Below are 15,309 nucleotides of genomic sequence, written 5' to 3' on the forward strand. Positions count from 1 at the left end.
AAGTGCATCAGTAGCAATTGCCAGCTTCCCAAGGTCAAGAATATGCAATCTCCATCACCAAAATGGTCTCCAATGGCTGGGAATTAATCCCAAAAGTTGGCAGCAATAGTCCAACACCTCTTTACAACAGCTCCAAAATGAAAAAACGAGATTTCCCTCTCCCTTCAGCCCTATTTAACCTTTCCCCCACTTGCATGGGAAAGTTTTGCCAAGTGGCAGCTTTCTTAATCTATTTTTAGCAATTTCCAGCCATTTAATTAATTTTCAGAATTAATTAATTCTGAAAATTAATTCAACCCTTAATCCATGCCCAAAAAATAGACCTTGCCCATCCAAAAATTAATTAGCTAGACCATTTGCAACACAAAGTGGTCCCATGCATGCATTGACCCTTGGACAAGCATTAATCCATTAATTAATGCCTAGTCCCTAGTGTCACCACTGGCACTTAATGGCCAATTAATGGTCCTAGGGGCAAGCTCACACCAAAATTCACCTAGAATCTAACAAGTGTAACTTGTTACAACTTTTGCCTTTGACACCCATCTTTTTCACAGGGTCCTTCAACCTTTAACTGTGAAAAAGTAGCTTGCACCTCACATGTGCAACACATGTGCATCTTTTAATTGCACATTTGATTAATCCTTTAATCAAATGTCAATTAAACATAAGCAAAGCATCAAAATTTCATGTCCTCGTGACAACAACAAGCTTCAAGGCCCCAATAATCTAATTGGAAACTCAATGATGAAAGCATGGTTTATGCGAAAGTTACTCTAGTATACTATTTCAAGCTCTACATCTTGAACTTGATGGCCCTCTTCTCTTAATTTTGATTGGGACAAAGACAACTTTAAGAATGCACTCCTAGACTAAGATGCAAAGAATGCCTAAGCATCCTCAATCCTACCCATAGCTACTTCATGTGGGATAGCTTCTAAAGTATAGTCAAAGCTCTAACTTATGTACACCCATCGACTATGCAAGTTAGTGCTCTCATTGCAAACCGCCAATCATCTCGTTTAAGTCTATCAATACTATTCAATCATTCATTCTTTGAGTTACACACCTAGGATCAACTTTGTAATATGTAGTCAACCCTATGATGGTGCGGTAAGTATGTGATGAGATCAAACATCTATGACTCCTATGAGCAAGCTTTGAAGAAGAAGAAGAAAAAGGGACAATGCTAGTTCTATGAGAAGAAGGGGCACCTTTGTAAAAACTGCAAGAAGCTAGCAGCATTGCAAAAGCATAAGGACAAGAAGGGTAAGGATTCCACCAACCCTTCATTATCCTCAAATTTCAATATAGATTTTGGTAATGTGGCCAAGGTCATGGAGACCATAGAATTAGCCTTCTAGCCTTAGTGATACAATCTTGTCTATCAACAAAAATCACCATGGCCCCAACGGTGCTAACAACCCATCGAGCAACTAAATTGGTAGCAACTCGATGTAGCACGCCTTGAGTTGCTACTAGCTTAACTACTCTATCTAACCCAAAGGCTAAACCCACCAAGGATATGTTAGAAGCTATTAGCATTGTACATATTGTGGGGTTGTGCATTGGTCTCCATTGGTCTTATGGGCATTTCCTCGATAGTTTAGTGGGCATGGTGGCCAAAATTGCAAACAAATTTCTCATATTGTAAGCATATTTTTTTATCCCTAGCCCACCTACATTTCTAGGCATTTGCTAGGTGGCCAACCTAGTGGACGTATTTACCCATCCATGGCCTATTTATTGTGCTTCACTCTCTCTCTCCTATGTCGAAAACACTCACATCCCATTTTGGAGAGGGAGACTTGAACCACTCCAATGGTTGCCACAACCCATGTGGTTTGTGTACATTCTCATGCTTTGGCATATGGAATCAATTGTCTGATTCTTCATTCTCTAAGTTCATGTGTTCTTGTCATCTTGTTTAGTTCACTATGCATTCAACAATTGTTTTCTTTTGCTTCCATGGTCTTGCTTATGTGCTAAGGCAAGGGTGACAGCTTTTGCCAATACTTGTACACCTAAGGTTCTTTAAGTGAGACCTCAAGGAAAGATCCAAAACCTGAAGGACTCCATATGATGCAATAGAGGTGATTATCCTTCCAATGATACAAAATAGGGACTCCATGATGGGAGAGAGTTGAGACATCAAATATTCATATGTGTACACACTCATCAACTCAAGTACTCATGGTAGCTCAAATGACAAGTGGATAACTTACCCTAACCATGTGAAGGAAACTTGGCCAATCAAGTGAACAAAAGAATGAACTCACTCGGATTACAAATGACTTACGGAGTCTACATGATAAAGTAAAGCATATAATGAAGCTAGAAATGAAGTAACAAATACATATCCATATACTAAGGTGTAGAATGACTCGATGTACTACAAGGTGTTGAAAATATAACTTTTCAAGAGGTTGAAATGGGGTGAAGGCTTAATCAAAGGGCAATAATGGAGCTACACAAGAACCAAGAGCATTTAAAGGTATGCTTTGGCATTTAAAGACGTGGTCTAGGATGTGCACAACTGAAGGTAGAGTCAAACAATCCCAGGAGCAACATAGGTAATCTAGATTCACTTGTACAGCTCTCCAAGCTATCAATGAATCAATTCTTGAGGTAGTGGTATCTAGCAAATAAGAAATTTCAAATATAAGTATTGTTGACCCAAAAAATCCTAGATTTGTTGTTTGCACATCAATGTGGGCAACGAGCCAACATTTTGGAAATTAGATTAGAACATTTTGGTTGAAGCAGTAAGTCTAGTAGTAGTATCTACACTTTACAATGAGTAAGGGCAACAATGGCTAGAACAATAGTAGTAGAGTCCAAAGTAGTCATGGCTAATGTAGATGATGTCATCGCTATCTCTTAGCATTCTTGGCAACAACAAAAGTAATCATGGCAGGCAACGCTAGCATGTGGGTAAATGGAGATGTTGATTACCACTTGGGCAAGACACAAATTTGTGGAATAATCACAATGATGTGAGATGAATGGCTCCCCTTGACTCCATTATGATATAGCCTAGATAGATGCATGAATTCTCAACAAGAACTTAAAAGTAGATAAAATTCAACCATTTATTAGAGGCGTAGTAATTCTTCCAAAAGCTCCTGGTCTGTGAACCATGTGCCAAATAAGAAAAATAGAGACAACATATACATACAACGCTTCAACTTCATAACTTTTTGCATTATGTGCTAAGTGGCTTTTACTTTTGCGATAGGATGATCCTAGTTTCACTTGCACAAAGTCCTTCAACTCACATCATTTTTTCCGTGTGTGCTGAGTGCTTTCTCCTTTCGGACTAGGATAATCGCATTGACATTGCAAAGTAGTGTCATTAATGTGCTACATCACAAGCACTCAAGCAAATTCAGGCATTGTGACATGACAACCTTAATGCACCCAAAAAGAAGACCTGGAAACGAGGCCCCTATGCATATAATCTGATGTAGGTCCCATACTTCCACTTCATTAAATTCATAAGACATCTTGCTTACATAGGAGTAGGTCCAGCTCATAAGTTGAACTGATAGAGTTAGCCCACCAAGTATATGTACTGAGCTAAATTAGATTGCTGGAAGCCCAACAATATACAACCTATTTGCAAAGACGTTATGCATCTCCAATCTTACTTGTATAGACAGATAAATACATACCTCGATCTCATAGAATAGGCAGATTGGATGTCAAAATTACAGTATTCCACCTGCTCCAAAACCAATGCTCCACAACCCAAGTTTAACGAGGTAGCAAAACTTAGGACTACCAGAACTTCCAACCCCTGCCTTTCTCCTTGACTGGCTGGAGGGTAGTGCTTGACACAGGTGGTAATCCGAAAGACAACCGTGAATGATCTTCCTGAACTTCTAGCCCTTCTTCCTCTTCTTCCTCTTCCCCATCATCTAATCGAGCAGCATCTTTGGCCCATTCTACCATCTCATCCACTTCCCTGTCTGAGATTTCATCTTCAGAACAGGGCTCGCTCGTAGTCTCAGCCGGCTTTGTCCCATGGGAACCCTTTCCATGGAACCTGATCTGGTCGCTGACGGAAGCAAGAAGATTCTGCACCTCAGTGTCATATGTCGCCTCTGCATTGCTCCTTGACGGCATTTGATCAGGACTGTGCGTCAAAACACACGGACTGTGCTGTCCTGATGGATTGGCAATGGTCGTACCATCTTTTCGGCGTCGAGTGGCCCCCTTTTCATTCCCTGAATCAAGCTTCTCCGCGACAACACTCACGGTTGGATTGTTAGACAGATCACCATTGGTTGTACCATCTTTCAGGCTTGCTGCGGCCTCTACTTCGTTTCTTGAATCAAGCATTTCTGCTGCAACAACTGCGCCAGAGTATTCGGCAGACCCAAAACCGGCCGTACTGGCATCCTTAGGTGGAGAGATCTCTGATTTAGCAGCACCATCAGTGCTTGTCACTGTTTCTGATGTGCTAGGGTTTCCAGAAGGGAAGACAGAGGACTTCGATGACGCAACTGAAGGGATAGATGGGGCTTTGAGGGCAGCGAGGCGAGCCGCGAGGTCGGCGCCAAGGATGTCGACTTCTGCGGGATCAAAAGGAGCAAGGGGGAGACGGGGGACGATGGCGGCAGCTGGGGCTGCACCTGTGAGAGGATCAGGAGGAGGAAGGGGAGGATTCTTCAAGCGATTGAAGCGAGCCACAAGGTCTGAGTCGAGGGCGAAGGAGTCGGCGTGGTGAGGAGATGAAGCGATTGCGTGAGCATCGACGGAAAGCTTGAGCAGGCTCTCATCGCTGTACTCGTCCAGGAGTTGCTTCACCTGCGTGCTATCGTCCTCCCCCAAGCTCCATCGATCCATCTTTCCTCTCCCTCACACACACACAGACACACTCTTCTGTCTGTGCGTCTGAGGACATTCGCAACCTTGCCTTGCAAGTGACTCCTTAGGTCACCCAAGTTAGACCATTTGAGTGGCCCGACTGGTCGTTGGGCAACTTGGGCACCCCCCAAGCATGCCAAAAAAGGTTGAAATTGAACAGGAGTAAACAAACTGGGTTAAAAGCTAGTTTTAAAGAAAATGGTCACCCGCTTTTGACACCTTGTTGCAAAGCATACTTCCCCCTTTTGTTACCCTCCACGAAGACATGAGATATGAGTGCGGTGTGGGCAAGGAGTCCCTCGGGCCTCCAGGGCCAGTGGAATGGCAGTGCTGCATGCATGCGGGGCTGCCTGCATGCTATCTCCCTTTTCTCAAATGCATCCTTCGTTCCCCCTCCCTGCGTGCATTCTGTAAATCTTCAATGCATTCCGCTCTTGCGATGCCATTGTGGAGGGTGGGCGTCCTTCTCTACATGATTGGCAATGCAACGGGCGTCAGCAGGGGATGTTCATTTCTGGGCCGAATCGTTCGGCTGATTGCGAATGGTAGGGCATTCTGCCCTAAACTCTGTCTGTCTGTCTGTCTGTCTGTCTTTCTCGCTCGCTCACATTGCAAATCGTTCGGCTGATTGCAAATGGCAGGACTCAATCATTCGGCTGTCCTGTTCGACGTCGTAGTTCATCATGTAGGTTGTTCTTCACAAGATGCATGGTGTATTCGCAGGATATTCTGTAATCGGATGGATTATGGATTTCTGTAACATGCATGGTGTATTGAGGATCCATGGCTTGTAAGACCGTATCTTTTTCTCGCTATGTCTCTCAGCTAGAGATCTTGCCAGGGAGGATCATTAAGGAAATGCTATGGGTAAATGGCAACAGTGATTGCCCCAAGTCTTTTGCTTATTACATGCCACATATAAGGCAGCACATCTTAGCTGTTTAACCTGCTTGTAGCCTAGCTAAGCCCAGAAGCTGTCCACACACACTTACAAACTGCAAATTTGGCAAGACGGAATGGGCATGACTTTGTTTTAGTATTCATCTTAGTTCTGGTCAGTTTTGGCAATTACGAAAGTTTGTTTATCCTTTATTTCTGGACAGTTGCCACATTCAGGTTTCTATCTTGCAGTAATGTTCTGTGCATGCGTTACATTTGGATTTCATGTAAGCCTTTGCGTTGTTTTGGGTGATCAATATACTGTTTTGTTTTTACCTCTTACAACTGGTGGTCAGAAATTGTCTTCAAGCATCAGACCCCAGGTCAGAACCCAATTCAAGATTGATGAAAGCAAGAGGTAAGTGCATCTTTCATTACCCAAGTGGTGCTATCTAACCAGTTTGTTGCTTTTAATTACAATGTACATGCCTTATTAGCATAGCAAGAGAAAGCAATGGGTTCAATTGTAGCTTTAACCTCATTTGATATACCAAGGGTGTTAATTACAAACTATATTGAGACAATATATTGACTTCAACTTATACACTAGGCTTACCTGAGAGGACACTGCCATCGGTTGGACATGTCAAAACTGTCATTTGTTTGACATGCAAAGAGGCCCTCCCAATAGGGAAAACAAGTCCCGGTTTGGGTGGACTAAGTAGGTACAAAACATATTTGATGGATAGTAGAGCAATCATGGGAATGGATATTGCAATGGTTCTATGTAGATGCAAGGCATCTATTCATGGGCCACGTCTTTCTCCCTCATGGCATGAAGTCATGCTACCCTCAATCGGGCTGCATCACTAGGAATATGTAGTGCTTGCAAATAAGCATTCTCCACAGCTAGCCCCTCCTAAAGGACTACTCTCATGCGCTTCTCGGGCTCCATGAGTTGTGTCTCCCATTGCTTCCTCTCGTTCCTTGCTTTCTTTTCCTCTTTGTGCTGCCTCTTCTTAGCTTCGCCGACAGCCACCTTGGCTTTCGTAACTTGAAGCTTCTCTTTCCGTCATACCTCCTTTTGGCACTCCAATTCCATCTTCTTTGCATTTTTTGCCTTCATAGACTCTATGTACTGATTAGATGTGAGTATAAGTGACTGAGAGTAATCAACAAATGCCTCTCCATTGACCCTATTGATGACAACATCCTCTTGGCACGCATAGAAGCTCAAGCAAATTAGAGTTGGTCCATGTGTTGGATTGAGGCTTTGTCCAAATGAGGCCGAGGTTATTGGCTGCTCATAGCCATGTTTGACAATACTTCAGCCATGTCTCTTTCGAAGTCCTCGTGCATGGGCGTATTGGGCACTTGGCTACAATCAAGGGGGTCTTGGACTATTGTATTGCCATGCAGATTTGCTGCCTCTTCATCCAATAACATCTCATGAATATCCATATTGGAACATGGCATATGCTCATACCCCAATACATCATGATTCGATGGCCATATTCCAATAGCACAAAATCTGACTTTTATGTTTGACTCCAAGCATGCGATTGCTAGTGCCCTTGAGGCAATACCAGCTGGCTTCCCCTTTGATACTTGATTGGATTGTGTTCGCAAACTGCCACAAATTTCTCTCCTGTGTAAAGTAGGACTCTGAATGGTTTAAACAATGAGACATCCAAACGTTGGAGCTTTTGTGAGGTACAGGCTGGAAGAGTGATAATACCTATGCCAACGACATTTAGAGCTGCTTCTTCACACTCCAACAAATAATTTTGCATAGCCTTTCTACGTCTCAAGATATAGTAGCCTAACAAGGCATACCCAGTAGCATTTACACAACTATAATATAGTCAGCCACTCCTTGTTGTCAGGAGTCATGCCATAGACATTCTTGGATTCTTTCCTTGCCAGAACTCACATGCCTCTATCCTTACTACCTTGCACACCTGACTCATTTGCATTCCAAATATTCTGAGGGGGTAAGTGATGCTCATTGTCCATGGTGGCCAAGTTATCATGAAATGTTCTTACCACTTCAGGCTGCAAAGCAAGTGCAGAAGACCTATCAAGGCGCTCACATACACGGATTGTGAGTTGCTGATGCCTTTTTCAAAATACATCCTACCAACTTTTTCTAGGGATGCCATCAGTAAAGGGATTGTTTCGAGATTGGACTATCTCAGCAGCCACAATGCATAAAACATGGGAGAAATGGGGATGTCTTGAAGATAGACATGCTATGCACTTGCATATTCGAGACATGGTGGGATAGAAAAGCATGACATGGTAATAATTATTAGCAAAGATTGTTTTTTGAGTCTAATTATTAAGAAATTCCACTAATCAGGGAAGTTTGGACAGTTTTTTGCAGAGCAAGGTATTTAGCAGTAGCATTTGAGTATAGCAGAATTGAGTACACAACTGCATTGGGTACATAACAATTGAGCACACAAGTGTGCCTTTTCACCATAGACACCAACAAAGCACACTTTGAGATAAGTGAGACATGAAAGAGTTAATGGCAGACTTTAAATGAAGCAATGCTGAATACTTCAATGCAGGTACACTCCTGGGTACCAAAGGAGGAGTTTGTTGGGTGCCCCTGAATGAGATGGCAAATGCATTATACTTTGGATAGCAATGCTGAATACCTCAAATCAGGTACATTCCTGGGAGCTTGTTGGGCACTCAAGTATGAGATGACAAATACATGGTACTTAGGAAAGCAATGTTGAAACGCTCAATGTATGGAGATTGATGAGTACTCAAGGAGATTGTAGGGTACTCAGGAATGGGATGACAAGAGCAGAGTAGTTAGAAAACAGATTGATGGGGTGGCCAGATAGTTGCCCGCTTAGATTTGATTATCATTGTTTTTAAAATTCAAATTGTAACAGATTAGCTAAGATTGGAGGTATTGAATGTGGTATATCGTGATTCTGGTAATAGATTTTATTGGGAGAGAGCTTTCCATGACCGATTACTGTTGTATGCAGCATAGGAAGAAGGCAAGCAAAATGAAAAGAGAAAATGGTAGAGGACAAGAAGAAGCACAGGAAAGAAGTGCAGCTTTATGGGTCTCGAAGAATTACAAAGATGTAAGGGAGGTCTTTGCATCTTAGGAACTATCACATTTCTTCTTTAAAAACGTTTAAAACTTTTGCATGCTTTTCAGTTATATCCTACCAAATATTTACCATATAGTCATGCCACACGAGCCACTAGTAGGACTTTGAGGTCATGCCACATGAGCCACCAATAGGAGTTTGAAGTCATGGGAGGTGTCACACGCCATTCCACCTACTCGACCCCAACTCAAAAACTAATCACTCCAAAAGTTCAAGATTCTAAATTGCCACCTGATGAGAGAGTTATTTGGCAAATGTCCATTGAGTGGTTGTAACAATTGACAATGGTTGAAGTCATGACAAAGTGCCACACGAGATCATCTTCATTTTATAGGATGTCGAGTAGGTCCACACATGGCTCCACTTTTAAAATCTACATAAGAAATGTTTTTCATGAGCATTGACCTTCGTCATTCGTGTCATTGTGGCAACGTGTCTCCATCTATATAGTTTAAAATAGAAACTCTTAGCCATCCCTTGTATTTCAAGGTTAGAATCTGAGCATTTTAGTTATAAGAGCCTTGATGCATGCAAATACATGAACTTGCGTTTGTTGGTAAATTGGTTGAGGCATCAACTGCATTTGCATACACCAAAGTAACCTCCACTTATTAGTACACGTTCTATCTTATTGTATAATTTTGATTTAGACAATATTATCATACATTTGTGATTATTGAGATTTGTGGGTATGGATTTTTTTGTGTAGATGTATGGCTAGGTATAATCAAGCACGCATAGAATGGACGTATGTGGGGCTTGATTTGCATGAATAGATATGTAGGGGTGGGCATGTGCACAAGAGTTTCAACACATTATTTTTTTGGGTCTTTAAGGTGCATATATACGGGATATGCATAATGTGGATATGTGGTTGAGAGTGCATTCAACATATGGAATAAATGTACATGTAAATTTTGGGGTGATCATGGTGGTACAACTTAAGTACAACCCCACTGTCCAATTGCACTATCTCAATGTAAGGATGTGTGTGTGTGTGTGTGTGACACAAGTAGCTCACTCCCCATTGTGTTTTTGGCATCCATTGTGTATATATTGTATGTAGTACCACAACTAACATAAACCCATAGAAATTTTCTCCCCCCCCTTTCGCATACACGCTCATAAGACACCTACACACACTAAGATGCCCATCTATTACTCATTTTCCATATCTACTTCTCATAATGGAACAAGGATCACTAGCAAAAACCCTCCATGTCACCGAGTCTTGGAGAAGCTATGGAAGATGTCAAAGTGTGTTTGCCAACCTAACCAAGAATATATCCATGGAACATCATCCTTGTAAAGCATGGTGTCTCCCTACTCAAGGATGATGTTCCATTGATAAAAACACCCACGAACTCATGATGAAGCCTTAAAACTTGAAACTAGCCATCTCGAGGCCTAGGAGCTTGTATTTGATAAGGATCTTAAGTGTGATTTGAGTCTATCCTAAAATTGAGGATGTCATCTCTAATTTTTGGGCATGGGAGCGACTTTCTAATTGTTTGCAATAGCATCTAGTTACTTGTCTCTACCAACCTTAACTTTTGGGATCAATGTGTTCATGTGTGAGAGAAAAAAGAGCTCCAATTCTAATTGTTTGCAATAGCATCTAGCCACTTGTCTCTATCAACCTTCACTTTTGGGAACAATGTGTTCATGGTGTGAGTGAGGCAAAAGAGCTTGGAGCTCATCAAGCATGTCTACTTGATAGTACATTTGATGGATACTTGTTATCTCAACATCTTGCTTCCCTAGTGTTTCCCCTCGTATATCGTAAAAAAGTTGCTTGTATTAAGTTTTTGAGCGGTAGCATGTATTACACATATCAAGTATATAATAGACATACCCCATATCCTTCATCTTAAAGTTCTTCTTGAGCTGAGTCTTCATAGCATTTAGCTCATGATGAGCACTCTCAATCAACATATCATCAACATATAGCATCAAAACAATAAAGCTTACAATCACATGCCTTCATTGTGTAAAGACATGGATCCATTTCACTATGAGAGTAACCCTATGAATGCATAATGTGATTAAACTTAGGATATTATTTTCTATATGCCTACCTTGATTGAAAGAGTGAAAATCTGATCAAAATTAAAGCCTTCTCTTGGTTAAAACCCTTAACAATCAATCTAGCCTTATATGCCAACTTGGAGCAATAGGGATACTTTTCAACTTATACATCCACTTGCATGGCAATGCATGTTTTTCATTGGGAAAATGAGCCAAATCCCATTTATGGTTTTGGTACAATGAATCATCCTTAGATTTCATTGCCCTCTTCCAAGAGTCAATATCACCTCTATGTATAGCATCTTCATAAGTGAGAGGCTCATCAACATCTTATTGAGATGTCGAGCTCCACATGAGCTATTATCCACTATACGCCTTAGTGATGTGGCATGTATTTACTCATTGGTACGCTAGGTAATCGACATGGAGAACGTGCCAATGATTCTATAGTTGGACTATACCCACGTAGTCCACACTTGATTATGGCATATTTATTATACCACAATGAAGAGTGATTTTATAGCTGGACTACATCCACATAGTCCACTCTTGATTGTGGCACATTTATTGTGCCACCTCATCTATCCTTAGCTAGTTCACACTTAGTGAACATTTGTACTTATGTTCTAATACTTTCATGTTAGTCTTTTATCATGTTGTAGACTAAGTTTTTTTGTGGAAGAAAAAGTAACAAGTGTGAACATTTGTACTTATGTTCTAATACTTTCATGTTAGTCTTTTATCATGTTGTAGACTAAGTTTTTTTGTGGAAGAAAAAGTAATAAGAAGTCATATTGTAGACTAAGTTCTTTCATGTGGAAGAAAAAGTAATAAGAAAAAGAAGATTTCAGCCCTATTTCTCTATGTGGTTAAGTCTCCATTGTATATATCTACTCTTGGTTGCTTCATCTCTCTCTCTCTCCTCTTGTTTATTTACACATTTATCACCATGAAAAAATGCAAAGGGCTCAAAATAATCAAGAGGATATGTGGCTCAATTGGAGCATCTCAAGATTGACTATAGGGCTTGTATAGCCTATCCTCTCTATTCAACATCATGATCCTACATAATAGACAGATCCTCAGTTACTAATTAAAGTTATAGAATCACTCACATATCCTCCCGCATTGTTTGAAAGTTTGAAGTCTTACAGATGGTATCATAATTTGATTGATGTACTTCTCAAGCTACCACCATAAGTCCTTCACATTCCACACCAAGCAACTCTACCCCCAAGAGAAGAAAGATAGACAATAAGAAGGAGAGAATAAGAAGAGTGTAGAGGCGGAGCTCAAGCTCAATTGCCAAGACCCACGGATTGCTTATTATTCAAGCGTTCCAAGTCGAGCACTAATGGCTGTCTCTTATATAGCCGATGCGTTATCTGTCTCTACGAGTGTAGTGAGCTTACCTCCATGCCCGATTGAGTTACCTCCTCTCCCGAGCACTCCGGTAGCTCCATGATCCAAGTGCAAACTTCAAGCAAGCTCCATCCTCAAGCTCCACGCTCCAAGCTCCATTGCCGCAAGTAAGATAAGAGAAGAGGAGATGAGAGAAGAGAAGAAGATAGGAGAAGATGGAGAGCTTCTCCACCAGAGTCCCTCACCCTCACACACTCTCTCAAGCACAAGCTCAAGCAAGCAAGAAGAATAAGAATAATTATAATAATAATAATAATAGCAACTTTTGGCCACACACAAGAATGAGCTTCTCATTCACTTTTCAACTTTATATACAAAGCCCTAAATCCCTTTTGGGCGGTCATTCCCTTATCCCTTTTTTTACATGGCCGTAGGTCCTTTTTTCCATTGGGCGCTCTTAAAATAAATCATAGTGCATATTGCACTTTTTTACAAAAGTATTGACTTGTGCTTTTTCTTGTGTGCCTTTCTCCTTAATTTAGGACTTTCTAGCACTTCTTGTGTTTTCATATTTTTCTTGGTGTGCCTTCGTCTTCCGTTTCACTTTTGCATTGGCCCTGTCTTCCGCTTTAGATTTTTTAGATTTTTCACATTGTTCTTTTGAGGGTTAACATTACCCCCCTCCTAGATGCGTGCCAGTCCCATGGCACTCATTGTCGTAGGTAGCAAGCTTTGGCATGCACCGAAGACATGGGTGTCAGGGTTATTGTGATTTGCCGTGGAGGAGTTTTGGTGGTGGTGCGGATGGTCATTGGTGATAGTTTGTTGGCATGATTGGTTGATGATAGGATTGTTGTAGTTAGTGATAGGGTTGTTTTTTATTGGGAGTTGCACTCTTTGCTGGCACAGATGTTGTTATAGAGATTATGCGCATGACGATTCTTTGGTGGGCTTGCATGATGATAAAGGACAAGAGTTTACAGTTGAGTGTTGATGAAGAGCTGATGGTACTTTCATTGGAGTCTTCAATACCTCCAATTGAAAACCTCTCATATGGTCTCTTCCTAGGGGTTAGTGCTAGTCTTCTTATCGTGCATAAGACCTAGTTGGATTAGTTTGGGAGACATGTCAAACTCTAAGCAAGGTGAGAGTATTGTCCTGCACTTGAGAATCCAAACTGTGTATAGATTGTGGTGTAGACACGTGCATACTTAGATATTACGTAGTTAGAAGACTGTTGGTCTGTTTCCTCATAACAATGTGTGGATGAAGCAAGGGTTCAATGGGGTGGAAAAATTTGTCCATGTTGAGGAAAAGTATACTCCAAGGCTTCTTGAGACATCATTTGTGATTGTGACAACATGATGTAGCATACTTAAGCTCATCGACGTTTGAGCTTTTGGTAGCTGGTGCCTACATGTATTGTTTGAGGAGTACGGTGTACTTTCCATGGTCTTTCGTGCCTTGCTAACCATTATTGATTGCAATGGTACTAAGATGGAGTGTGAAAAAGAATCATGCAAGGGTGATAGGTCTAACAAGCTCCCTAGGTATGTCTTGCCCTTGATGTGCCCTGAACAGTTGTGGGGGATGTGTAAAGGATTAGGGGACTAGGGACGGAGCCAGCCAACCATGGTCACTGGACATACCTAATTTGAGGACCCCTAGGTGTTGTGTTGTGATCGTGAGTACTTTATTATTATTTCTTTATTTATTTTTTGGGATAAAATGAATACAACCAATGCAATATATTGAGGCTATCAGCCTTTCATTTGGATTGAGAAACGTTGAGATCCAAAGGTTGTGAAAAATCGATATTACAAAGATGATTGTGTTACTAGCCTCCATGCTAGAGAAACGGTTATTGAGATGGAGAGATACACTTGAGATTTTGCAAACCTCTTTGTAACATGTGACATCGGTACAAAATTGACGTAGCAACTGTACTGAGCCAGATGTAAAGTTTGGCCAAGAAAGAGAAAGTAGCCAATGACTATGCTTTAGGCCATGCTCAAATGCAATGCATGCTTTCTATAGAGGTTATTTTCTCTTCCCATGGTGATTTCGTCTTGGCTCTTTGTTCTTGGTATCTGTGTTGCTTTCTCCATAATGGTTCTTGTGAGGTTGGTGGTCTTGTGGTGACTTGGACATTGAACGCTTTCATACAGAGACATGTATCGTCTTGCATTCACTTGGTAACTCGTGATAGTACATGCAAGTCATATGCTTCAATCATAATGAGCAGATGTAGCTCAAAGAGGCATCACTTATCTAAATCCCATGGTGTTGGTTCTGATGCATATCACCTGCACTTGGTTATCATTGCTTGTGTATGTGTTGGCTTTTCTTTTTTTGGTATTATCTATACATAGTCACAAAACTCATTGTTTATTTATATACACATTTATGAATTCATGTCACTTCATGAGGATAAAAACCAATTGTAGAACTCAAGATTGTAGTGGAGTGTAGTACACATATCTAGTACTCATGGTAGCCTACTCAATAACAACAGATATTTTGCAACATCGAGTAGCATGGTATCTTGTCCGAGTCTATTGGCAACATGTAGCTCCTCCTCAGTAATAATTTTATCAATCAGACAATTCTCTTGGCTAGTTCCGGCTAAGTCCATACCCTAAACGACATTCAATACTCGAAAGGAAGTTGGCACCACATAGATCGGGTCTCTTTGAGACTGCCATTTGGCTAATCGCTCCTCTGAGACTGTCATTGTTAGAATATCAAGCTTCTGTTACTCTTCAATCAGTCTATCTTTATATGTGTGACCGACATTAGCTGGATACAGTTGTACACGTATGTGACATTCAATAAGTCGGTATACTCAATGGCTTAACCACAATTAGTCTTGGTTAGTCATACCTATGTATGTAAGTCTCTTTCAGTTATGATGGAAGAATAATGAAAGAAGAACAATAATGAGTTGAGGTTCATCTTCCACTCCACTGTGTCTCTCTCCCTCTCTTTCAACATGGTATCAAAGCTTGAATGCCTGAAGCCTGAA

At 41.1% G+C, this 15,309-nt stretch overlaps 2 protein-coding genes across 3 annotated transcripts; one reads left to right on the plus strand and one right to left on the minus strand.

The window, feature by feature from the left end:
- Positions 1-3,780: 3,780 nt before the first annotated feature.
- On the minus strand, positions 3,781-4,851 carry LOC148032729 (uncharacterized). Its single transcript, XM_087683380.1, has one exon. It carries the CDS (start codon positions 4,849-4,851, stop codon positions 3,781-3,783), a length of 1,071 nt encoding a protein of 356 aa, XP_087539506.1.
- Positions 4,852-4,949: 98 nt separating this feature from the next.
- On the plus strand, positions 4,950-9,357 carry LOC148032730 (uncharacterized). 2 transcript variants are annotated; one of them, XM_087683382.1, is made up of 5 exons: positions 4,950-5,417; positions 5,514-5,557; positions 6,108-6,169; positions 8,328-8,427; positions 8,768-9,357. In XM_087683382.1, exons 1-4 carry the CDS (start codon positions 5,138-5,140, stop codon positions 8,374-8,376), a joined length of 435 nt encoding a protein of 144 aa, XP_087539508.1. In that variant the 5' UTR covers positions 4,950-5,137; the 3' UTR covers positions 8,377-8,427; positions 8,768-9,357. The 2 variants fall into 2 exon arrangements, with proteins under 2 accessions (XP_087539508.1, XP_087539507.1); XM_087683381.1 differs by having other exon boundaries at positions 8,763-9,351.
- The last annotated feature ends 5,952 nt before the right edge of the window (positions 9,358-15,309 follow it).

This window comes from Lygodium microphyllum, chromosome 8, assembly GCF_053477565.2.
Source record: "Lygodium microphyllum isolate KBCC chromosome 8, Lygodium_microphyllum_v1.1.10, whole genome shotgun sequence".
Lineage (NCBI taxonomy): Eukaryota > Viridiplantae > Streptophyta > Polypodiopsida > Schizaeales > Lygodiaceae > Lygodium > Lygodium microphyllum.